This window comes from Erithacus rubecula (genome assembly GCF_903797595.1).
Source record: "Erithacus rubecula genome assembly, chromosome: 6".
Taxonomy (NCBI): Eukaryota; Metazoa; Chordata; class Aves; order Passeriformes; family Muscicapidae; genus Erithacus; species Erithacus rubecula.
The window spans coordinates 13,379,689-13,406,975 of record NC_136688.1 but is presented as its reverse complement, the minus strand read 5'-3'; the positions used below and the strand labels follow the sequence as shown (position 1 = coordinate 13,406,975).

At 41.1% G+C, this 27,287-nt stretch overlaps 1 protein-coding gene across 1 annotated transcript; it reads right to left on the bottom strand.

Annotated features, from left to right (window-relative positions):
* SLC6A5 (solute carrier family 6 member 5) lies at window positions 1-26,592 on the bottom strand (the record flags this gene model as incomplete). The annotated part of the gene is made up of 15 exons (XM_079309360.1): window positions 1-156; window positions 2,381-2,548; window positions 5,411-5,511; window positions 10,779-10,878; window positions 12,126-12,257; window positions 12,535-12,647; window positions 15,719-15,843; window positions 18,795-18,898; window positions 19,335-19,469; window positions 21,677-21,809; window positions 22,239-22,380; window positions 23,093-23,266; window positions 23,607-23,738; window positions 24,969-25,107; window positions 26,086-26,592. 15 exons carry the CDS (start codon window positions 26,590-26,592, stop codon window positions 1-3), a joined length of 2,361 nt encoding a protein of 786 aa, XP_079165486.1.
* Between the last annotated feature and the right edge of the window lie 695 nt (window positions 26,593-27,287).

Genomic DNA, 27,287 nt, shown 5'->3' with positions numbered 1-27,287 from the left:
TTAGCATTGGGTCCCCAGTTCCATATCTTTCACTGGCAGTTTAAGTCCCAAGGAGGAGGTTCCCAGCGGATCAATCATGTTCCTGTAACGTTCACCACGGTGCTTGGCCAGAAACGGGCCCCAGTCAGGCTGTGGAGAGCACACCAGCTTGAGCCGCTGCCATGAGGAAGAAAAAAGAGACTTGTTCAGTGTCATGGAGCAGAATTACAATGCAGGAGAAGGGAAATAGCCTCATTTGAGATTATTGATGATGGCCCAGCAATGCTCCGCTCTCAGGGTTTGTTTTGTACAAAGTTTTCAAGATTAATAGAGGATAAAGTGCCCAGGTTTAAATTAAGCATTCTCCCCTGCACCATGTGAGAGGAGCTCAGAACCACTGCTACAGGCTGAGAGGCTCTCTTACTGAAGGACACGTGCCTAATTGTCTAGGCAGTGGGTAAATGCATTAAAATAATTGGTTTTCTATTTAGTATATTTCCCCAAAGTATACAAATTACAAAAAAGTAGTACATCACTATGAAATATTTTAATTTTGAGGTGACAAAATGTTTTATTTCTATCTGTGGGAAAAATAAAAGAGGAAAATGTCAACCTAGCAAATAATGAAAAAATTCTGATCTTTCGAGGGTTTTTTATTGAATGTATAATTTGATTGGTGCATTCACAGATAAAAAGGAAAGAAAACATCTTTTTCATTACTTTAGAGGGAACAATTATATGTTTATTATCTAATAAAGTGAATCAGACCTCTCTATCAGTTATTTTAATCTCTGCTTAATTACCAGTTTGCAACTTTTACCTCCCAAATCAACCATAATAATTTTATGCAGCAGACTCAACATTGAGGAAATATCAGACTACATTTGAAATATTTTCAGCCAAAGCACTTTCAAAACAGATCCAACTCTCGGGTGTTTCTTTGGGTGCACACCTGGAGAGGCAGTAAGGGAAGCACCCTATTTTTTGTGGCAATATGTATGCCAGTTCTACATATGAGAACTTTTGAAGCAGAACTATTTGTGCCAGCAAGAGAAGCTTATGAGACAAGGAACAAGTAAATCTAATTCCACATTAGCTCATTTCCACTGGGGGCAGCTGACCCAGGCACTGCAGTCTGCTCCACAAAAGAGTTGTATGACCCTTTAGACAAGTGGCCTCATTGTCTATTGCTCGGATGTTCTCCCTAGGGTGTCCCACCACTGTGAAAACTCCTCTCCTATGAAATTCCTTTGCTCTATGGGAAGCAGAGAAGCGTGATCTTTTCCCTTAGGCATGTGTAGAATGACATTGAGAGACCAAAAAGATTATACTATTTTAGTATATTTTCTCTCCTTTTCATTTTTGAAGCGAGAAACAGCCCTGGTGGGATTTGGATGGATGCTGAACTGCAAAATCGGCTACAAAAAGGGGAGTGAGTGTCTGTTCATTCTCCCAAGGTGGGAGCAGCACAGGCAGTAGGCAGTGATGAGAAGGCAGAACTGAGAAAGCCTCAAAGACCTAAAATAAGAGCACTGAGCTTCTCCAGAAGACAGGAGCAAGGCAGTGAAGGGAGGAAATGCTGACATTGCTGTACCATGCCCTGCCAGGACTGAGGAGCCAGCAGGATGGGAGCAGGCAGGGAGAGGGGTGTGACAGGCAGGAACAGGACACAGGGATGGGGAGAAATAGGTGACCACCACATTTCTGAAGCAGTGGGGGGAAGTGTCAGGAATCCAATTAGAAAAATAAACAAAAAGAAGCTTAAATTAAAAATAAATTGCTACCTGGAATTATTTTAAGCCCAGGTGCCAGAAAGGATCAGCTACTTCAAGAAGAATAGAGATGAAGGGTGAAAGCAAAGATTGCCAGCTGGATTTTATAATGAGTAGCTTGAGATGCATGAAAAGCCTTCCTACTCTACATCTTGTTCCAGGACTCGAGCAAGGACACAACCTCATGGAGCACAACCTGGATGACTCCAGTACCCAACAACTCCTCTCTTTGCAGACAGTCAGCTCCTGATTGACCTTTCCTAGTGCTGATTGTCAGGCTCCCTGGGCACGATACACCCCAGCTTCCTGTGGCTATATGCTGCTTTTGCAAGAAGGGCCAACAAATCTAGGACAATTTTCTTCCAAGAAAGCTATACAAAACCTCATTAAATTTGTCTAGATCTCATAAAACAAACCACTCCACAATTTAAGACCATGCTTTTTTAGAAACTAGGAATAGAAGGCCTACATTTTAAATCAACTGAGCAATTCTTTGCAACACACGAACTAGTTTACCAGAAAGTAATCTGGGCAGTATTAGACATTCAAAATCACAAATATCAATGTAAAATAAAACAAACAGTCTCCTGTGGCCATATTTTCAAACAGTAAAAAGACAGAAGAATTACCTCAATAAATTTGCCTGGGGCTAGATGCATTTTTATCACAAACATAACTGGGATCCAGATGACTGAGCAGGCCAGCATCAGCCACCCGAGCACCATGGACCAGCCTGGGTAGTGGTAAGCTCCATAAGTCATGGGTTCCCACTGGTAAAAACTGAAGCAGAGAATAAACTGGGAACAAGAAAGGAAAACAAATATGTTTGAGTAAGCAAAACAAACCTGCTATGCAACAAATGGTGGGTATCTACACACAGAATTGGTGTATATGGAATACAGATAAAAGCGCACACACCTAAGGCAGGGTGCTGCCACAAGCTCTAATAAATGAGTCAGAGCCTGAATCTAATGCGTTTCAATGAAATCTTGTAAAATCAGACAAAAATCACTGTATATATGCTAGAATAATTGAAATTAGAATCTTGTCCCTAGAGTAACACGCTGTATTACATGGTCTATTGGCAGTTTTACCTAATGTGATTATGCTAAGTTCTCCATTTCACTTCCTGTATGAACAGCAATACATCTGCTTACATTTGTGCATAATTCAGTAACTTTTAGAAAATGCCTGTGCCTGCAATAATTGCATACAGAAGATTTATAGAATATAGCTAGGCAAAAACACATATAAAAATGATCAGCTTTAGTTCCAGAGATGTGAAGTCTAATGAAAGTCTAATATTAAGCTATCCAAATGTATGAAATATTAGCTTTACAGAGGTAATAATAGAAAATAATTCATTGCTTGGTTTTGCTTTTTCTATTTCAATTGCATAAAAATTGAATTATGACTGATCAGTGTCAATTTATTTCTCACTGTAAATTCACTAAATATTGCATTTGGAGGGAACAACAACAGAACGTGCAAGTTTAGAGAGTAAACATGGTCAGTTCAAATTTGTTGTTCTTAACAAACGACATAATTTCCTATTCCGTGGTTGTGGTTACTGGCAGTAGCTAAGAGCACAAGTCTGATTAGTAAAGGATCTGAGCAATTTGCAAAAAAGCCTTACAATTCCCTTCAGATGTGTAAAACAGGGTCAAAAGCAGCAGCTTGAAAATAACCACTGAAGAAAAAAGAGCTAAAAAATCTCATGTGCACATGCCTCCATTTTTAACAAGGTCCCCAAGAGAAGATAAATACCATTGATGTCATTCTAATACTATAAACTGAACTGTGTCTTCAAACTTTTTAAAAGTGATTTGCAAACTATAGGCATACATTGTCACAGTCAAACAACAGGTAATCAAGATAGATCTACCTGGTTTTCACATAGAGCAGTTCTATAGTGCAGTGAAGACAACTGATAAAGAAAATCTATGCGAGAACAGTAGATTACCTTCATTTTACTCATTGGAGAAATCATTCTCACAGTAGAAAATTTCATTTCTTCACAACTCAATGTTTTGTTGAGCTCATAAAAACTCACTGGTTCCTTCATATAGTCATTCCTGTCCATGAAAACGAAATCTTTTCCATTTTTCAGGAAAAAAGTCCTCATTTGTGACTTAACAATACTGAAAATAAGTTACTAACTTCATCCAGTGCCTTTTTCTTCCCCCTCCAGGAATTAAAAGATTTGCCAATGCTTACACTGCACTAAAGAACAGCACACACAGGAACTTCCCAGCACATGAACTGAAATGCAGCTTCTCTAGAAGGAGCAACTGCAAACGACAAGACAGTCACTGCTTTGCTTCTGCACCCACCAGCTGAGCTCATACTTACTTGTTCCAAAATGCGTGTCTTTTTACAGATTTCAGAAACTTTTCTCATCTTGTACCTGAACAGCTAAGAACACTCAGCCAGAGAAGCTGTGGATACCCCACCACTGGAAGTGTCCAAGGCCAGGCTGGATGGGGCTCTGAACAACCTGGGAAAGTGGGATGTGTCTCTGCCCATGGCAGGGGGGTGGAATGAGATGAGCTTTAAGGTTCCTTCCAACCCCAACCCTCCTTGTAAGAACTATTTAGCCCTGCTGTGAACTGGTGAGCATTTAAAACTCTACACTAATGCAGAGTATTGCTGCACTTGTGGCTCAGGCTTGTGGACTTCAAAGTGGAAGTACGTGCTCTCACAGAGAGATACTGGTGAAAGAAGCCTCTGTTGTTTTGCGCTGATTTGTCAATCCAAGAGCTTTTGAAATGGCTGAAATAATTATTTCATTATTGGGTGAAGAAAAATTATATGTGATTGCAGATTGCATCTGCTCTTGGTTTGAAATGCAAAGGAAGCACTGTGATAGAAACTTAGATGGCAAATGTGGATTTGGTGCCCTGGACGTAAAAACTTTCATAGCAGTGGTGAAATTGAGAATGTGACATTTTTTTATTCAATAGAGACCTGAATGTGAAGCAAATACTAACAGAATTTGAAGGGAGGTGTCGGGGAGGAAATGAAAGTGGAAGAGAAATAGGAAGAATAACCAAAACCCCCAAACACGCTGTTTCTATATTCCAGGGCTCCCCTCCTTCCCCGCAGTCGCTGTCCAGCAGCGCCACCTCCCGGGATCGGGGACCCCCGACGGGACAGTCCCGCTCCTCCTCTCTCCTTTTTTCACTCGTGCTTCCACCTCAACTTTTTCCTCTTACATCAGCTTCTGTGTCAATAAAATGTTTGGGTGTTTGTTGGTTTGGTTTTTTTTTTCCATAGCTCAATCTGACAGCACACAGGAGGATCTTGTCTTTTCCCTGTGCATACATAAAAATCACACATACACACACGTATATACAAATATATTTACACAATAACCCATAATGCTGCCATGAAATAGTGTGCCATAGCAGCATTTTGCATGGCCAGAGAACTCCCACCATTTTCCTGGTAGACTCACCATTCGTCTCCACCAAAACCAGCATTACTTACCCTGTTTCTACTACATACCCATGGCAAGAATACACGCACTATCTTTAAGACCCTGCATCCAGCTTCTAACTACTAACACCCAGAAACATCATGAATAATGAATAATGAACAAACAACAACAAAACTTTTAGGAGAATGCATTACTTTTTTTTTTTTTTTTTTTTGCTTACTGTTAAAATAGTTGGGGTCACAAATGCCCAACAGACTCTCCAGAATTTACTTGGCTGAAATCCAATCATCATTTCTATATCTTCACAAAACCTTTGCAATCCTGTAAATAGCAAATGGAAAAGCAATTAGGTGTGAAAGAAATCTGATGCATTCTGGAACAGAGCTCTGGTGCCCTCCCTTGTGTCTAACTACAAAAACAAACTCCAACTTTTTGTTTGAAAACTTCCTTGGAGAATTTAACTACACAGTAAAAATGGGACTAATAGGGTAGGAATCATTCCAATAAAATATCTCCTTCTTAAGAATTAAAGCAATTGAGCTTTTACATTGAGATTAGGTGTTTAGCATGTTTTGTGCCAAAGCATTAATAGTATGTACCAGGTAGATGCAATTATTTGTCTATTTGATTTACTTCCCTCTGAAGATCAACCTTTTTAATATCTGTATGCCTGCTTCAGCACAGGCAATATTTCAGCTTCTCTATACGTGCTACATGACTGGATTATAGCTGTACCCCTTAGCACTGGAACTGGTAATGTCCTGTTCTTTTTCACCTGATGCATAAGTGATATTTAAAATTCCTAGAGAGCACCTGTAAATATTTTAAATTATATTCAATGTTGTCTGAACAAAAAGACCAACTGATAGGTTAGTTCTTTGGATTATTGTATTGATTGCATCGATAAAGTTACTTGAGTTAATAACACATGCAAGATTGGAAAATCATATTTCAGCTACTCTGCAGCTCCTCCCGGGCCATGCCATGTGACAGGAAAAGATGTGTTGGTCAGGAGCTGCTATTCCCTGGTGGTAATTAGTAAGTTAGCTCTCAGTAATTTCATTATTATTAATTTATCCAAAAGTTAACCAAAAAACCCCAGCTTTTCTAATTGTAGTTAGAAGAGAGAGGTCTGAGCTCATCTGCCTCACAAATGTTAAAAATTTTGGCCAATTTTATCTAAATTTTTCAAAGCATTATTCTGCAGTATTTTGTCTAATTTGCATGATGTAGCTCAAATACTAGGGAAGAGGCATTCAGTACGGAAGAAATGCTTGTAACAAAGTAATAAACTACTTAATTTCTTATTGTATAGAGTCAGCTGCTGAGTGTAGGAAGGGATAATCCACAGGCTTGATCCACCTAATTTGGAAGTCTTTCTGATAATTTCAAGGAAAAATAAATCCATCCACCTGATTGTTCTAAGAATTGAGATGCCTAATTGGATAATTAACAGGGGTTTCTGCCTCTAAAATTCATGCTAGCTTCATGTAAACTTGCACATATTTATTTGAAACTCCAATTTAAAAAAAAAAAAAGTTCCTTCTTGGAACTGAGATATTCACAGTAAGGCACTTTTAAATATTAGCAGTTCAGGAGTCAAATGTATGTATTCAAATGTATGTAAACAGATAAAGGGATTACACATATACATCTGTCTTTCTAGTGAAAGTTCCACAGAAAAAATTCAAAGGATAATTTAGTGAACAGAATACCAATTTTTTTTTTTCAGGTCTTAGTAAATCTGGTCTCCCCTCTCAGACAGTCAGCCTGCTGAAATAAACAACACATGATATTCCATATCTGATTTTTCCCTCTCTAAAGTAGAATGATATATTCATAAGTGTTAAGATATAAAGTTTATTAAAAAGAAAACTGCAGACCTAGCCAAACAACTACTTTGCTGCTCTACAGGTAAAATGTTCAAAATTAATAATGTTTTTTAGAAATACAAAGCAGCAGTTTTCACTCATTCTGACAATAAACCTTCCTGAAAACAAATTGTCAAAAAACAGATCTGGAAGGAGCATGAACAAAGTTACAATCATATATTTTCAGTTTCCAGCAGTGTTTCACTCAAACACAGGGATTTTTGTCTTTAACTTCATGATACAAAATGCAACAGTGGTAATTATGTTGATGATTAAATTAATATCCCCCCCTCTAAGCTGTTCTTTACTAATCTTTCATCATAAATCAAGGAATAAACAACTGGAGATTAAACCTCTAAACCAGCCTGTAAAATAAAAAGGTACATTTGATTGGATTATGGAAACAGACTCTACTGAAAAACAAGTGATTACAGGGGAGCAACCATGTGTATTTCTTTTTAATTTAAAAATCTCAACAAGCTCAGCAAGCATAAGATGTAACAAGAACTAAAGACAAATTTGTTTCATCATAAAAGCACCTGCCACTGTTGTGCCAACCTGCTTGCCATGAAGAGTACAAGTACACAGACAAAGATGTCAGTGGAGTGTAAAACAGCAGTTTCAGACCTTGAAAATATATTATGCCAATTTCAAGCACTGCTTGAAGGAATATAAGCCAAGCAGCAGCTTTGCTTATATTTGCAACTCACAAATCACAAATGCATTTCTGTGAACAGTCCTTACAAAAGTAGCTTTAACACAGTAAAAGTAGCTCTCATACATTAGTCAAACAGGTAATGATTTTAATGTAAGTCTTTCCTTTTTCATTTAAAAGAAAGGAAGTTCCTTAGTATAGCAAATGGTTAATTCCAGGGAATAGTCTTTGAAATAGATTATAGCAAAGGTTTTACCAAAATCTATTGATGAGCAATCAGTTGTACAGAAAGCATAAAAAGAATGATTGGGACTTCGCCAAACCTTTTCCACATCTGATTACACTAAAGCAATATCTCACTAAAAAAACTTTCTCCTCTATCCAGGTCCTTCCTTTGCAGAGCTACTATTATTTCTGCATTACTTCACATTTTTCATAACTGTTAGTGTGTACTGGAATTGCTGGGGAAATCAAACACTTGCCAGAGCAGTTTTTTCTTCCAAACCTAATAAAATGTCATTCCACAAAGGTTGGTTTGCAGTCCTTCTGCCACACAGTGTTCAGAGGAGGAACAGAGCCAGTTCTTACTCTCTATTTACCTTCATCCTTTTTTAAAAACATGCAGAGAAAAGGAATTTTACAGATTTAAGTAGTTTTTAAAATATTAAAAATATTTTAAACACAAAATTTTTCTCTTTCACACTAATGGCAATGACTTTAAAGGCAGAGACCTTTGGCACAGACCAGGTGATGTTGATGTTAGTGGCCAGGAAGATTCAAAACATCTAGTACAGCATGGTTCAGGCATGCTGTCAGTAAAGTGAGGAGGAAAAGGAAGGCAAAAAAGGCCTTAGAAAACCCTTAAAATGTCTTTAAGCTTCCCCACTCATCACCTCCTGTGAAAATGTACTGATTTTAGTGAAGCTGGGTTTCATTTTACTTCTAAACCAACTCTAATTGAATTATTTACATTCCAGGGACATAAAAAATAGCCAAGAATTTTGTTCAACCGAAACATGACTGACCTAAATCAACTTTTCTGTCTGTATTTTGAATTTTTCCACTATATTCTGTAACAATTCCTCACTATGTCATGTCTGGATTAGCCACCAATCTCTCAGGAATACTCACTGAATTGGATGCCAGTGGACATTAAAACACACCTTTGTATTTCCATGAGATTAAAGAAAGCAATGAAGTGTTATTCCCTGCCCTGTCTCTAACATTTATTTCTCAAGCAAGGGCACCAAATTCTCCATTATTTGAATCCTGTACTGTATTTTAAAGCATGATGTTACAGAGTGGACTCCACAATACAGGCAGAGACAAGTACTCAGTGAAAAGTGCCAGAGCCCAAAGCCAGTGGCTACACAAGCAGCTTCAGCAGAACATCTTGAATTTTTATGCCTAGCTGATTAAATTATGTAATTCATTCCCGTCCACAGCAATAGCAGAAACAGCCTTACAATCCAGGCATAAATTAATTATCACATATTTGGAAGGTCTTCACATTTCCAGGAATCGGTTTCCTGAAAACACTGGGCAAGTTTGGGAGCACATTAGCTGCTGGTATGAATTGTAACTACAGCAGCTTTCTGGTAATTGCACTGTTTTATACTAACTGAGGATCTTCCTCACTATTTAGTGGACATCAACATGAATCAATATAACTGGTGTTACCACTGTGGATAATTAATTGTGCTGAGTAGCTGTATAGTCTGGAGTCTATGTCATATACAAATAGGAAGAAGGGAAGGTTGGATGTCTATGTGGGAAAAAAAAGCCTTCAAAAGTTGTTAAATGCTGTGCTGGGTTTGCAGGGACAAGTTTTGCAAGGGACAGGTTTTGGTAGCAGTGAGGCTACAGGGGTGGCTTCTGTGAGAAGTTTTAAAAGCTTCCTCTGTGTCTGGCAGAGGCAATCCCTGGAGGCTCCAGGATGGACCCACCACTGGCCAAACCTGAGCCAATCAGGAATGATAGCAACATCTCTGAAAACAGATTTTAAAAGGACAAAAAAAAAAGTTATTGCACAGGTGTTATTTCAGCAGTGAAGAAAGGGTGAGAATATGTGAGGGGAACAGTCCTGCAGACACCCAGGTCAAGGCAGAAGGAGGGGCAGGAGGTGCTCCAGAGAGGGAGCTGCAGACCCGTGGAGAGAGTAGCTCACACTGGAGCAGGTGTCCTGGCAGGACTTGTGACCCTGTGAGGGACTCTCACTGAAGCAGGCTGTTGTTGAAGGACTGCACCCCATAGTAGAGTGGCCCACGTTACAGACATTCATGGACTACTCTTGTTTATGAAATGGACTCATATTAGAGAGGTTCATGGAGAGTTGTCTACTGTGGGAATAACCCCACATTGGAGCAGGGGAAGGACTCCTCTCCTGAGCAGCAGCAGTAACAGCCTGTGATGACCTGACCATAACTCCCATTCCCCATCTCCCTGCTCTTCTGTGGGGAGGAGATAAAGCTGGGAAGGAGGGAAGGGTGGGGTTAAGGTATTCTTAAGATTTATTTTTATCTCATTATCCTGCTCTGTTTTTCTTAACAATAAATGCAATTAATATCCCCAAAATGATTCTGTTTTGCCCATGACAATATTGGTTGAATGATCTGTCTCAGTCTTATCTCAGCTCATGAACATTTGTTACATTTTCTCTCTCCTGTCCAGTGGCAGAAAACAGTGATGGACCAACTCCAGTGAGTGCCTGGCATCCAGCCAGTGTCACCCATGCAAATGAAAAATACCTCTATTGGTTCAGGAGGTTTCTGTCCCTAAAACTGTGGAAGTAAAAAAGCACCCCTGTAAAAGTGTCACCAAATGTTTGGTCTATTCTCATACTCATATCTTTGACCTGTTAGTGGAAAACAACACTGTACAAAAGTCTTTTGAATGCATTCATTTAAAGGTATCCTGAATTCCTATCATGCTTCTGTCCAAAATAAGAGAAATTTGAGGCTTTTTATTACAAAGAAAAATTATTAATTTCCTTAAAATTTTCAGTTTATCATTTGCTAAAATGTTGCTTTGACATAGGCTGTCCAATAGCAACATTTTCTTACCATAGATATAGGAAACTCCCACAAGCTCAAAGATGGCAATAATGACAAGAGAGTAAGAGGCTGCATAAGTGTCCACAAGCTGTAACATATACATTCCACCCTAAGGAAAGAAAGAGAAAAGATTATTCTTGGCATTGAGGCAGGCACACTGGAGAGGGACAGAGCCCAAGGAAGCATTCAAACATCTACTAGACACAGGCTCATGCTTGGTTCTAGCTTCTATTCCTTCTAGCTGAATGAATATCAACTACAACAAGGAAAAAGCAGAGGGTATACCTGATTTTGCTAGCTGGGACAGCTTGGGAAGACTTTGAATTCAGTCCTTTAAGATTAAGGATTGAGCTGTGATCAGACCTTCCAGCTGCAGTGTCTCAAACCACAGAATACTATGTCAAAAGCAAAATCACCATTAAAAGCAAAACTACCATAATAATGAGTCCAGTTTCCTGTTTGGAAAGGATTTAATATTCTGTCTCCATGATGGAGTTAAGCAGCATAATTCAAGTGAATAAAGGACCAAATTCTTCCTGGGCTTTAAAACAGCAAAGTTGGGCTAGTAGGTATTGAGGTAAGGGGGAACAAAAGAAAGATAAAAGGAGGGAAAGGATGAATAAAATATTAAGATTTTGTGGATCTCATATTGAAATTATATATAATGTTGCAGTTATTAGTGAGGAAGACATTGAAGTTTATCAATAGTAGATGGGAATTCCAGTATTAACTCCACAGTTTGCCAAGACCATCAGTATATATCTAATCTCAGAGGAAAGGCATTCAAAACAGGTGTGCATATTTATATACCATTCAGAACAGTTTTTTTAAAATCTATTCATAGAATGGTTGGGTTGGTGGAAAGCTTAAAGATTATTTCATTCCAACTTCCCTGCCATGCACAGGAACACCTCACACTATCCCAGGTGGCTCCAAGCCCCATCCAACCTGGCCTTGGACAATTCCAGGGATGGGGCAACAACAGCTTCTCTGGGCAACCTGTGTCAGGGCCCCACCACCCTGACAGGCACGAATTTCTTCCTAATGTCTAATCCAACCCTGTCTTCTGTAGTGTGGGTTGAATACTCAACTTATATTACTATTTTGGAGATGTTTGGCTAGAGAAAATTTTAAAGGTCTGTTTCTCAGAAAGATTTGAACAGCAAAGTCTTTTAAGAATATCTCAGTCAGAGCATCCTTTTTTCTGGTTTTTTTTTAATAAGGCTTTCAGACACATAGTGTGTCACGTGGCAGAATACAGCTAAACCTTTTGCAGCTTGTGCAGGAGGAAAGCAGTCACCAGAGGGGGACTGAGGAACAGACAGTGACAGTGATGCTCAAAACCAGTGCCATTACCTGAGTGATCATAGGAAATCCCATGATGAAGAAGGACACGCAGCACCCCAGAGTGAACAGTGCCTTGTGTGTACGTAAGTACCTGGGGAATTCATCTGACACAGAGGTAACAATAGTCTCAATGGTGGCAAACTGAAAAACAAAAAAAAGAAGGGTTCATTTCCATGCACACAAAGTGATCCAACTGGATATAAAACAATGTAAAAGAGTATTTTGAGTCTTAGGTGTTAAATGCTCAGATGGCAGCACCAAAACTCTGTCAAAGTGATTTTAGCATTGATGGCCTTACTTCATTCCTTTTTTTTCATGACTCACTGCCCACATGGGAAATGGCAATCAATTGCTTGGTACTCCAAACAAATAAATAGGAAAATCAAAAGGAAAAGAATGGGACACAAAAGCAGTTTACCATCGTGTCTAATCCAAGAGTTAGAAGCATCAAAAAGAATATTATAGCCCAGAAGGGAGAGAGGGGCAGCCTAGTTAAGGCTTCTGGATAAACCACAAAAGCAATCCCAGGACCTAGAAATTAGGAAAAAAAAGGTTATCAGATTCAATTTTTCTTATTTACATAAAGGCTTAAGCATTACAGAGTTTAGCCTTACCTGATTAATTTCTATATACACTGTAAATTTCAAATCACTTATTTACTCCAACTTTCCAAGCAAAATATATATTCAACTAGTAACCAGCACAGTGACCCAAATTTTCTAAAAATTAGCAAAAATTGCACATTGCAGCCATGTTTCTGACCTGCTGTGTCAAATTCCTGCCACTTCCCTGACAATTAGCAACTCGTGCAAACATCCACACCTCAGTGCTATAACCTGAATGGAAACCCGAATACCCTTCTTCAATTTATTGCCACACTGTTAAAAGAGGACAGAATATAAAACATACCCAGACTTGATACCAAACAGAAGGTAATAACTACTGTGATTCTAAAAATATCCACAAGAAAACCTGAAATAATGAAGAGCACAAGAAATAAGAAGATGAAATCTTTTAAAGCCTAAACCAGGAATTTTCTGGTTTTTTTGTTTTGGTTTGGTTTTTCTGTTTTTGTTGTTGTTGTTGTTGTTTTGTTGGGGTTTTTTTGTATATATATTGGGTTTTAATTTCATTGGCTGTAAAGAAAAAGTGTTTTTATAAGTGCTTAGATATGCCTGGGAGCAAAGGCTGCAGAGCTGTGGTGGCAGCATTACAGTAGGTGGCACTTCTTCTCCATTTATCCCAGCAGAAGGGATGTCCACTTCAAGCACTCTGAGAGATGCTTCCTGCCAGGTGAGATACACGAGAACCAAGCTGTCCTCATGCTAAGAGAACGGGCTCCCCACTCACTCTGTCCTTGACATTTCTGCGTTGGATCACTGTACCCCAGTTCCTCCAGCTGCACTTGCTGCTTGTGTTTAAGAGAGAACTGCTGCTTGCTCATATACTGAGAAAAATACAGTTCCAGCAGCATAAAAATCATCTCCTTGGGCAACTTGTGAAGTGTATTTACAAACACCTCTTTAATCTCTTGATTAAAGATTTCTTCTTGACTGTTGGAGATAAGGGCTCTGTTTAAACTTGCTGTCTGCATGTAGTTTAATTAGGTCTCAGAATAATCAGTTCCCATTAATTACACTTTTAGAAAAGTTAAATTATAGAATACGAAAATGTACATTGGCCCCTCAAAAACTCTCCTAGACAACTCACACCTGGCATCCAACCACAAGAAATAATCACAGGGAGGCCAACATCCATTCCTTCCATCTTCCAAGATTTGGTGAATATGAACTTTTTATAAAAGTGTACTAAAGTCAGAAAAACTCCAAGTACTTTATATGTCTTATAAAGTAAAATTACCTTGAACTTTCATTTTAAAGTGTAACACTTTCAACTACACTATGTTCTTAATCAGAGAGCAGAACAAAAAGAGACTGTGCTGTCTTTCCCTCCATGTTTTATTTGTTCATTAGATAAATTAGTTTTTCCTGAAAAGAAAATTCTAAATGAAAAAACCATACTATGTTTTTCAGATTAACATTTTAAGAGAAAATAAAAAGGAAAAAAAAAAAAAAAGTAAAACTCCTTCTTATTTCCATTAACATTTCCAATCAAGGTTTTGAAAACTTGAAGGGAGATTATCTTTCATCATCATTTTGGCTTTTTTCTCCTTCACTGCAAAAAGAAATACAACTTTAGAATTAAAAAAAAATAACCAGGCAATGACAAGGGCTGGATCTTCCCACCAGTTCTTGAGTTTGCTTTTTAACTACAGTTATGAAATGCACTAACTCAGTCCACAATTATCCTTAATCTTCACTCTCTTTCTATTGCAAATTCATCTTCCATTGGTTCACTAATTTTTTTCCCCCATGGAGAGCAGCAAAGCCACACCCTCATGAAATAATTTTGCATGATCTGAACAGACCTTTACAAATGCACTCGCAGCTGTTCCCACAACCTTTGGGACAGTTGAGAACAGAGAGCTCCAGCCTCAGACTAGTTGCTGACTCTAAGACCACCAGCAAGCACTCAGCAGAAAAGGGGTTTTGACCTTCTGTGTTGAATATTTCACCATCTCCAGAGAGATGCACCAGCTGAGCCAAGTGTTCCCTCCACCATGCCTGACAGTCATGTCTCTCATCCCACCTCTCTTCTTCTCTTTGGAGCTTCCACTGCAGCTCCACTCAAGCACAGCTTCTTTGGCTCTAACTCCTCACAAATAATTTTGGTGAGTGCAGTGTGGTTTAGATTTTGGGGCTGCTTTTGTTATTTGCTCCAGAATGGAGATAGAGTCTAAAATAAAATATTAATGTTAACATTACTCCTAAAAACTCCTACAACTCCCTGACAGGAGGGTGCAGCCAGGTGGGGGTCGGGCTCTGCTCTTAAGTAACAACTGACAGGACAAGAGGACATGGTTCAAGCTGTGCCAGGGGAGGGTCTGGCTGGAAATCAGGAAGAATTTTTTCACTGAAAGGAAGGTGGTGGAGTCCTCATCCCTGGATTTGTACTAGCAATGATTGGCACTTGTAGCTATGGTTTAGTTGGCATAAGGGTGCTCTACCAATTAAGACCTTTCAGATTCGCACTAATGACCATCTCTCTTCATTAACCAAGATGTTCTAATCAGTTCTTCAGAAAAGTTTTTCTTCTCCATGGAGATATCTCCTTGCTCCCCACAATTCAGAAGACCAATCCACCCCTTACACCAGATTTCTCCCACCCTCCTCTCATCCAGAATTGCCACCATCAGAGATAATTTTTACCTCAAAGAGGATTTGAGAAACAGCAGCAGGGAGCAATGAGAAGGCAAATAATCCCTTAGACTACATGAAAGGACCATCGCACCCATCAGTCGTTTACATGAAGGGCTAAAATGAGACTCAATTTCCTTCCTTCTCTTATTAAACAAGTGATTAATAGGCTTTAACTATAATCTTGATTTCCCAGGGTACCTTCTCCTGTACAGAAATACCTACATGTGGTTTACTAATCCACACCACTTCATTCTCACCTTCAATAGCAATGTTATCATTAATAGCAGAGCTGGAAGTGCTAGAGAGTGGCTGCCTAAGTAATGAAATGCCAGTGAGTCCTACCTTGGTCTGCCACAGCTTCAATATTCACTTTGAGTTCGTTTGCCATGAAGCCAATAACTGAGAAGATGACAAAGCCTGCAAATATACTCGTGGCACTGTTGGTACATGTGACTATCAATGTGTCCCTGCAAAGAAAGCACAAGAAGCCTGCTGGGATACACACAAGGAAGGTTTTGCATATGCATTTCAGGAGTTTCTCATGAGCACACACATCTTATGGGGATGCTGGTGAACACACCCTTGTATATTCACCAGGTGCATTTGGTGCTGATCAGAGAGCACAGAAGTCTCAACAGCACCACCAGGAATCTCTGCAAGCTCTGCAAGCTTCCATCAACCATGTGCTCTTGGCCTCTCTGAAGAAGAGAGGCAGTCATGGTGACATGATTTGTAACAGGTTTTTTAACTCTTTGCCTCATGAGGACATCTGCTCTCCATATGAGGTATGGACTAACCACTGCTGTCCAGGTAAGATGATTTGTGTCTTATCTTTTTTGTGCTCATACACAAAATTCCAGGGTTAAACTTTCTGTACACTGCAGAACTCACTTGATAACCTTCCTGTCTGCAGAGGGAAGATTCCTTGGTGCATTTTTTCATGGTTGTTCTTGTTAAGGGAATCTCAAGAAATCTATAGCTGAGTATCTTGCTATGCTGGATATGTCAAGACTTGACAGCAAACCAGCCCTCATGAGCCCCATCCGTAGTTATTACATTCTTAATATGATTTTTTTTTAACAATATGCTTGTCCAGAGAACTTCCCCATAAACTATATATCTTTAGAAAAACAGGTGGCTCACTTTAAATTCTCAGGGTTTTTATGTTGGCTAGAATTGCTTATTCTTACTGGTTTTGGGGGGTTTTTTTTTGGTCAGGAATAGAATGAAATTCAGCTTGAAAAGTTGTCGAAGAACCTCACTGAGCTGGCCAACTTCTAGAATTTCCAATAGAACATGTCTTAATAGGAATGATTTTGTTAAATCTTTGGGTCTACAGAAAAAAAAAAATGACAATGTGATGTTTGGAATCATCATGTGTTAAACTTCTTCCAAAACCTAGATAGGATTAAAATATTTCAGGTGTTCATTATGAAGTCAATTTATGTAAATTTACTGCAATTATAGGTTTTTTACTATGTTTAAAATTAATCTGCAACTGAAAAGTACAATTGCTGTATTAAAATGTAATGAAAATAGAAATTGAAAGAGAAAATAGTCATGCTTCATTTCAGTATTCAAGGTTGGGTTATAAAATTAAAAATATTAGGAGTAACTAAGCTTATCTAATGATTTCTACTTCAGTCTCACAAATCCCTCCCTTACACAGGTAAAGCATGTATTTGGTATTAGAACTGTAATATTTTTATACTTCATTACTATGTATTCTCTTCAAAATTTTAATTAACATCTTTCAAACTCCACAAAACATTGTTAAATTAATGCAGAAAAGTAGCATGATTCTTCCTCCATTTTCCCCCCGGTATTCTGATTGTAATTATTCCTTAAAAAAGACAAAAAAGGGGGGGAAGAAAAGAAAAAGAAAAAAAGGCAAGCTCAGGAATAGCATTTTCAAAAATAGGACCCAAAGGATTGCTGGGTGGGAGTTACTTTGTATGCAACACTGTTAGCATATTTTGGGATAATTTAATTAAATTACTTAATTACTTTTGAGTACTAGTAAAAATATTTTTGAAATTCCTTTTTAATACCCTCATCCACATTTCTTTTTAAGTATTTTGTATTCTGTACTTAGAAGTGGAAATCCCAAGGAGTGTTTGCTTTGAAGTCTTGACTGGGGAAAATTTTTGAGCATCCTCTTGGGTAAGTCCCTGTGCATGCTGCTGGCTGTCCTGAATCAGTACATCTGGCATTGCAGGAATTGGCAAAGGTTTGCTTCAGACTGACCTTAAAAACTGTAAAATAGCAGGGAAGCACTCCACTAATGCCACTTGCTTTTGTGTTTTCAATCCTCAGACATTTGAACTGGCAGGCTTTTGAGTGAAAAACTATACACTGGCTTTTTCCCTTGTAAAAATAGCTTTCAGTGATTTCAAACAAAAGTGGTTTTAAATTTCATAGCATGAAATAACTTTGTACATGTAAAACCACAGTAAGAGTAATTGGAAGAAGAAAGAACATTTGGGAGATACAAGAATCATATAAATGGAAGTTTCAAGTTAAAGTCCTGCATGTTTCTCAAGGCAACCTTCAGCCCACTCTATTCTTCTAACTCTGTTCTTCTAACAAGTGACTCTGTTTCACTGCTTACAGCCCCTGATACATCCCAGATTGCCCTTCAACCTCAACCTCCCGATTCTGAAAATGGTGAGCTAGTAGGAACTTTAATAAGCCTAAATACTCATCTTGAGACTAGTAGATTAGGACCTGGGGAGAGGAGAAAATACACAAACCCAAAAAAGGGAAGGGAAGGTAAGGGGAGGGGAGGGGAAGGGGAGGGGAAGGGGAGGGGAGGGGAAGGGGAGGGGAGGGGAAGGGGAGGGGAGGGGAGGGGAGGGGAGGGGAGGGGAGGGGAGGGGAGGGGAGGGGAGGGGAGGGGAGGGGAGGGGAGGGGAGGGGAGGGGAGGGGAGGGGAGGGGAGGGAAGGGAAGGGAAGGGAAGGGAAGGGAAGGGAAGGGAAGGGAAGGGAAGGGAAGGGAAGGGAAGGGAGGGAAGGGAAGGGAAGGGAAGGGAAGGGAAGGGAAGGGAAGGGAAGGGAAGGGAAGGGAAGGGAAGGGAAGGGAAGGGAAGGGAAGGGAAGGGAAGGGAAGGGAAGGGAAGGGAAGGGAAGGGAAGGGAAGGGAAGGGAAGGGAAGGGAAGGAAGGGAAGGGAAGGGAAGGGAAGGGAAGGGAAGGGAAGGGAAGGGAAGGGAAGGGAAGGGAAGGGAAGGGACAAAAGAAAAGACAAAAGAAAAGACAAAAGAAAAAAAAAAAGGCTGAAGGACAACAGGGGGGAAAAAAGGCAAGGGAAAAAAAGACAAGACATGGGGGTCTTACAAACCAGATTTCTGCAAGATGAAGGACAACTGTTTATGGGAAAACCTGTTTAATAAAACAGATGTATTTCACTCTTACACACCTGTAGCAGTTATTATGGAATTTGTTGTATGAAGAGAGGGTTATTAGACCTCCCCATGCTGCAGATAAGGAGAAGAAAATCTGAGTGGCAGCATCCTTCCAAACCTAAATAGGAAAGAAAATAGCATCTGCTTCAGGAAAGAGTGCTAGTCCAATGGATGTCAACAGAATACTTAAAAGCAAAATCCTGCCATCAAATACATCAGGCCTGTTTGATAAGGGGCACTGGTCTTGTTGAGCCCACATAAAATGGGGATATGAACCTTGCCATATATGGAAGACACAAATATAAAAACTACATTATTTGATACGTATCAGTTCAAATACATTCAGAAACAAAAAATGCAAATCAAGAGGGGAAACCTGCATCAGATACTGAATTTTTATCTTACCCTAAATAATACTTTACCCATGTGAGATGAAGAACAAGTTTCTACAGATGACAACACTGCCTCTGCACATGGAAAATGCTTGTAGCAGACCCCAAGAGATCTGTGTGATTTATTCACCCCAGCAGCTCTAAGTGCAATAGCAAACCCACCATAGCATCAATCAGCTTCTCCCACTTCGGTGTGATAAAGTACCAGATCCCATCTCCAGCTCCAGGTAGAGTTACTCCTCTTACAAGAAGGATGATGAGAACTACATAGGGGAATGTAGCTGTGAAGTACACAACCTGGACAGGGCAGAGAAAAGATTACTGAAAGGGCTGATTTGGATACAAGAGAGGACGAGGGGAGATGGCCATTATTGCCTGAAGATGGCCATTACTTAGTCTCAATCTATCCTCTGACTGTTGTCTCTAAGAAAACAACAAGGGTTATTTCCCCAGAAATCTGAAATTTTACAGCTCTTCCTGCTGCTGGAAACAAGAATAACATCAATAGCAACAGAGGTAAGAGGTGGAATTCTAGACAGAGAAGGGAATAGGGCTCCTTTCTCCATCTGGAGAGAAACAATAGGGATTTAAAGCTGAAGGAAAATAACACTTTTGATCATTGCCTATCACACTTCAGTGGAGATGAAATGAGAAGCACCATTCAGTAATACATTTCTGTAGTTTTCTTCTATATGTTTTCCATATTTAACTAAAAAAAAAAAGCCTAAAGAATTTTAATTACTGTTTATACCTCTTATTAATTACATATCACCATGATGATAGTTATGGTCAAAATTCAAAAAAAAGGGAATTCTGAAATTATCTAGACAGACCTAAATCATCATGATGTCTAAATGCACAACAGTGGTTGTATGTTTAATGTTTTAATAATTATCTAAAACACAGCTCTCTCTGTGATCAAATAAAATGGTTGAATTATTTCCAGTTAAGCTTTACACTCAACACAAAATAATTTCAAGTATTTTTCACATTAACATCTGGATCCTAAACAAAACAGAATCATATCATAACACATTGTGGAATTATATAATAGAATTTTTTGGTTTGGAAGGCATCTGGAAGATCATCTCATTCCAATCCCTGCTGTGAGCAGGGACACCTTCCCTTAGACCAGGATGATCCAAACCCACCCCAACCTGGCCTTCAACACTCATAAAGGGTTGAGGCAGCCACAACTTCTCTGGGCAACCTGTGCCAGGGCCTCATAACCTTTGTAGAGGAGATTTTCTTCCTATTATCTAATCTAAACCCTGCCATCTGCCAGTTTGAAGTAATTTTTCCTTATCCTGCCACTCCAAGTCCTTGTTCTAAGTCCCTCTCCAGCTCTCCTGTGGCCTCTTTAGGTAGTGGAAGGTGCTCGAAGGTGTCCCTGGACCTTGCTCTTTGCCAGGCTGAACAGCCCCAGCTCTCCATAGCAGAGGGGCTCCAGCGTTTTTAGCTGAGCATCTTTGTGGACTCCTCTGGACTTATTCCAAGACATCCTTCTTGTGTTGTGATCTCCAGAGCTGGACAGAGGACTCAAGGTGGCTTCTCACCAGAGCAGAGGGGAAGAGTCACCTCCTTCAGCCTGTGGTCTGAGCTGAAGTGACTTTTGAAACTGCTTTTCAAACTTTCCTTGTTATTTCAAGAGGTGCCTCAAAAAGTTGCCCTGATGAACTTCTGTACAGTCAAAATACTGAACTAACCTCTACAAAAATACAGGGTTTCTATCTCTGCTACCAAGGAGTTAATAGTTTTCTGTCTGACATCAGTGTCAGTATTTTCCTTGGCCACTATGAATCACTTAGAGAAATATCCATTGCCACATTCAAACCCACACAATTATCCAGTCTCTTGCCTTTTATGAAATATTTTTTCCTATCCCAAAAAGGTAAGGAGGAAAAAAATCTCAACCTTCCACTGGTACTCTGAGTCCCTGGATTTTCTGTTAATTGCCAAGCAACCTCCCAACAGATGAAGTCAGCTTCTAGAAGCAAAGGGATGGCTTGGGATTGAAACTCTGTGGCCACCTCTACAAAATTCATGTCTCCATTTCCACTATCTTTATCCCATGAAATACCTAGTTATGTTGCTCTCACACATACACACACACTGAGCTTTTTAAAAGTTTAGTTCTGCTTTTAAAATGTGTTACTTTGACATCTTAATTTACATCACAATTTCCAGGATACCAGTGAAATGTGAGATGATTGCAGAATTTTTATGAACACCACACAGAATAGGGAAAGCTGGAAAGTACCACTTGTGCCATCTCACTGCAGCTTAAGAGCTCGTTTTAAATTTATTGAAGATTAGAGAAAAAACATCAAACAAAAATTGTTTTGGCTAGAAAGGAAAACACAGACAGAGAAAAGGCATTTCAATTAATTTTTAGTCATCTACTGAAAATATTTTCAGTAATTCATTCTTTAGATGAGGGTGTGAGTCCCCAAAAACCAGCACCCTGCTTTTTGTGAGTGTACAATCACAAATATTGTTCTTACTTTTCCTGATGACTTGATTCCTTTAGCAAGGGAGGCATAAACAATCACCCAAGCTAGGAAAAGAGATAGTGCCAAGGGCCATCTAATCTCACCAGGATATTCAATCCCTGCTGAAATCTTCAATACAAAGTACCTAAAAACAAGGAAGAAAAAAAAAAAAAAAGAAATTTAAAAAAATTGGAGAAAAATTAATGGCAGCAACCACAGGCAGCAATTCAGTGCAAATTCCTTTTGTGTTTTGCTACAGTGTCCTCAACAGTTTCATTAGATGGTTCCAGTGATTCTCACCATGTATTATTTTATTTATCTGCATTGCAGTAGTAGATAAAACCGCAGGGCATGGACCAACACCCCAGCTGTGCTAAGCACCACAGGAACAGAAAACAAGTAATCCATTATTTGAATTCAGCACTCATCACTTCTAAGCACAAAAAATTAGCATAATTTGCTGCCCTTTACTACCATATTTCTGGTTTTCCAAGCTGTGATTTGTTGCCTGTTCCAGTGGTTCAGACATAAAGAAAAGATCAACATAATTTCTTGAAACAAAGGAAGATCTTACTTGAAGTATTCTTCACTCCCACTGACAAATGTTTTGTTTCCTTCCCTGGTGAAGTTAACCATGGTTAGGTTTGGATAGGCACTCATACAGAAAGTAGAGTTCCTGATTTGTATTTTTGGGTGGTCGCCAATAATGCAGGAATCTAGTAAGAAAATAGGTGGGGGAACAGAAAAATAAAATGCAGAGATTCTTTTTCGTTGTTGTTGTAAAATTACAAGAATGCATTTGATCACCCCTAATTAGTTGAACTTTTGCTCAGTTGCCGACATCTTTTCCAAAAGGTCGTTAACAAGGTTTACTTTTTCCATTTTCTTGCCATTGTGTGTTTGGGGCCATTTGCAGAAGAAACGGGTTTTGTTTTTTTCATTAAAGAGGAGTTTCTCTAAAGACAAATAACTCATCTTTAGCAGACACAGACTGCCAGCTGTGGTATTTTGTTGCCAACACAAGAGTTTTCCTCCGGCAGGAGAAAAAAAAAAAAAAAAAAAAAAAAAAAAAGGAGGGAGAGAAAAGCAGAAAAAAGAGGGAAAAATTAAAAGGGGGGGGGAAGAAAGGAGGAAAAGGAAGAAAAATCGGCAATTTTTTACCATTTAAATTGACAAATATAATTTATCCTTGATAAGGGAAAATTAAATTAAAGTAGAGGGAAGTGCCCTTGGGATACAGATCATTCAAAGTGGTGGAAGAGACCGTTCCCCAGTGCTGGGAACCTCTCCCGGCTGCGGTCATCTACAGTCTCCTCTGGCATCTCCCAGGGGCGCAGCTGAGCTGCGGAAAGCTCTGGAAAATCCACCACGGCCACAAATTTAAAAATAAAAATAAATAAATAAGAGTATAACCGTGTCCCAACTTACCTAGCAAAAGTTTGTTTTTATCTTTGCAGTCTGGCGTGTTCCAGGGATTGTTACAGGAAGCCCAGGGGAGCACGGGCACAAAGGAGGCGAAAAGGTAGAAAAGCGTGTAGCACAGAATAATATTGTAGTATATGGCTATCAGGACCGAAATGATCAGCATGGCGATGCCGCAGCCTGCGGACAGAGAGGGGGACAGGAAGAAAAGCCATTATTGCGGGCGGCGGCGGGAGCTGTGGGGCCCGGCGGCTGCAAGGCATCGGCATCCTCTGGCACAGGGCCAGGGCCAGGAGCAGGGCCAGGGCCAGGAGCAGGGCCAGGGCCAGGGCCAGGGCCAGGGCCAGGGCCAGGGTCACCCCCTCCGCCGGAGAGAGGCGGCCGCCAAGGGCCGCGCAAGCCGAGCCCGCGGAGCGCCCGTGGCATGCGGCGAGCGGGGCGCAGGCAGTGGCTGAAGCCATGCAAGAGTCGGAGTGCAGGTCATGCTCCCCAAAAGCGGGCCGATGCCTGCTCCGCTCACCTTGCAAGGCGGGGATGGCTTTCCAGACCGACACGGGGCCCTGACTAGCAAACTGTCCCAGGGAGACTTCCAGGAAGAAAATGGGGATCCCAGCTAGAGCCAACATCATCAAATAGGGGATGAGGAACGCACCTTGGGGGGCAGGGGGAGAGAAGAGAGAGCAACCTGAAACAGCCCGTGATACTTGGGACATCTTAGTCAAGACATTTTTCTATTATCTTTTTTTTCGGTTTGATATTTATTCCCAATGCCGCCAGCCTCGACGGGACAGGAGGAAGTGGTGGGGGAGGAAGATGGGTGTCATTCTACATTTCCAGCGTTTTCTACAGAGAATAAATACTCATTATTGCTAAAAGAGTATTTAACACCTCCCACTTAGAAGTTTTTACTTGTAAAATGAAAAGAAATAAAAATCTCACAATTTAAAAACGGTACTTTAAAATTAGCTCTTCCCTCACAGAAAACGGCTCTCACGGGATCAACGTAACTGTTTTCTATTATCTATTATTTCTATTATCACCACTATCAGCGCCACTATCTTCTGTCGAGAGCCCTTTGGAAGAGGAAAGGGGTTTACCGTAGCAAGGGTTTGAATCCAGTAACATCCGCCGGTTCCCCGTTTCAGTAAGAGCCTCTGGTAAGAGAACCCTTGAAATAAAGTTCTTCTCCTTGTAAACTATCAACGGTATAGCCCCTCTTCCAACTTCTCTATTCGGCTGATCGACATACACTATTTCAAACGATTATTTTTCAATCGATCGTGGAGAGATTTAAAACAATTCCCCCAAACTTCATTAAATAACGGAATGTCTCGACTCGAGATCAAGCATCCCCTCGTTAATCTCTCGACTCTAAAGTCCCTCTCTTTCCCCATTCCACAGATTGCAGATGCAGACCCGACTGTGTGTAACTGAGGCGAGGCGGGGTTATGGAGCCCTGCCTCTGTGATCAACACGCCTCTTCATTTCCCTCCCTCTCCGGCCAGCATCAATTGCAGATGTTTTTAAGGAAAGTGCTACCTTTTAAGGAAACCTCGTCAGGGTTTTCCTGCTTTCAAAGGTGACCATCAAGAAAAACAAAATAAAAAAAACCCAAACCAAAACAAAAATCAAACAAACAAACCCCAAATCCAAAAATAGGGCAAACGAAAAAAAAAAAAAAAAAGCGCCCCCCAAAACCCAGGCATATTTTTCACCGAGTGCCTTAAGATGACCCCGCACCTCGGCTCGTGCCGGGGCCGGCTGCCCGGCAGCAGGAAGCCGCCGACCCCGCTTCCCTCGTCTTTCTGCCTGCCAAAAAGGCAGGGACTGGCTCAGACCGGTACGGTACTGCAGGTAGAGAGACAGGAAAAAGCCATCATACCTCCCCCATTCTTAAAGGCCAGGTACGGGAACCTCCAGACATTGCCCAGCCCCACTGCATAACCCACCATGGAGAGGATGAAATCCAGCTTGCTAGACCAGTTCCCTCGGGCTTTATTTTCATCCCCCACATCGTCTTCCTAAAGTGGGGGAAAAAAGGAGGAAGAGGGGAGGAAAGAGAGAGAGAGGAGAAACCAGCCACTTTAGCAAAGAAGACGGCGGTGCTGCCGGCTCCACCGGAGGGAGACCCTTCCGCCGCCGCTGCCAGGCCTCTCCTCTATTTAAAAAATAAAACAAACAAAACAAAAAACAAACAAAGCAAAGCAAACCACGAAAGAGGTGTTTAAAGAGGCGTTTAAATCACGGCCCTCCACAGAGCGCTCGGGGTGGGTCGCCCAGCTCCTAGTGCCCCGTTGCGAGGGAGGTCTCATCGCCTCCCCTGGGGGAAGCCCTCGGTGGTCTCTGGAGGCTCAGGACCCACCGCCGGTTTCTAGCACACTCAGGAGCAGCGAAAATCGCTTTTACCGCACGAATACCACCCCGTTTCCAGGGTAAAGGCGAACAGGCAGGAGAATGGGGACAGCGTGGAGAGCGGGGAGCGGCACCTTCCCAGCCTCGCACCACCGGCGGCATCTCCTCCCGGGGACCTCTTATGGGATTGGGCTGATTTTTTTCGCCCTGTTTTTGGTTACAGGATCCGAGGCACGCAGTCCTCGGGGATTTGGGCAAGAGAAGCCTGAGGAGGGGAAGGGCAAGGCACCCTCCACGTCTGACCCTGGGGACAGGACCAGACCTCATGCTGAAGGCGTGCAAGGATGTGCGCACCCGCTCACGGCGGGTCTGAGCCGGGGTGAACCTACAGGCACGGCTCAGGAACCAACTGGAATTACACAGGATGCTTCGTTTGTACCGCTATTAGATCATTTGCATTAGCCAGCACTATAACACTGAATCTAATATCCCCTCTCCCCTTCTTCCTTCCCTTCTCCCTGAGGCACAGGTCCATCCCCGACTCATCTGCACATGATTTTAGAACTTCCCCCCCAAATCGGTGCTGAGGGGCACAGACCTCCACGAGCTGAAGCGAGGGAAGGAAAACCTATAAGGAGACAACTCACCCCCTCCACTCTGCCAGGAAGAACAGAAGTGTTGCCATCTGTGCCCAGCACCACGGTACTCTGGCTCAAGGTCACCCAGGCGCTCTTGGCGTTGTTTTGCTCCAGTGTGCTCTTACCAAGGCTCAGAGTAGCGTCCCCGTCTGCGCTTTGCAAAGCGGGAATTTTGCAATGAGGGATCGCAGCTTGCCCGACGATCCCTGCCCCGGGGCTAGGCTTGCAGGGAAAGGTTTCCACAGATTCTCTCCGGAGGGTTGAGTTGGCTTGGACCGCGGTGCTGCTGAGCTTGCAGATCCCGACTTTGGTCCTCTCAAAATCATTTGGTTTTTCTTCTTCGGAGGGAAGTGCTTTGCTGTCGTTCGAGATTGACCGGGGAAGCCTGGCCGTGGCGGCGGGGGCTTGCGGAGGGGTATTTTGCAGCTCATTTTCGGGGCTGATTCTTACAACTCCCGCAGCATCGCTGGGTCCGGGAGCCACCGCTTCAGGATTGTTCACAAGCTGCTTGCTCATATCCCTTTGACTGGCGTAATCCTAAAATGAGAACGTCACATATTTTACCAAAAGGAGAAGAAAAGAAAAAAAAGAAAGAAAAAAAAAAAAAGCGTTGGCACTGCGGAGATTATAAGAATTTTTGTCCTCGTGCAGGAAACGCATGCGCCAGAAAATCAGGATACAGGAGGGTTGCAGAATTTCGAGGAGCCACGGCTCGCCTGCTTGCCCTCCCATTCAAGGTTAATACTCCGAGGCAAAAAAGAGTATGGTACACAAAAAAAATCCCAACCTCTCAAAACCCCCAAACAACAAACCTCAAACAAAAAACAACACCAGCATCTGCAAACCCGTAATTCAAGTTTAAATAAGTGTTTCTACAGCACTGCGCCGCCAGACCTCGTTAGATTTCACATCACGACTGTAGGATGCTCCCTTCCCTATCACCAGTGTAGAAAGATTCTTTAATTTTACGCCCCATTTCCTTTCTGTCATTCAACAATGCACATCGACTTTTTTTTTTTTTTTTTTTTTTTTTTTTTTTTTTTTTTATATATATCTGAGCAAGAGACAAGTTGCCCTGTAGGCAACCGGTAATGTTAAAAACCAAGTGAAATACTGCTGATGAACATTTCTGAGCTGGCTGCTATATTTCAAAGCCTGTCAGCAAGAGAGAGAAATGCGAAAAAAACCCCTCCAAAACAAAACAGCACTGT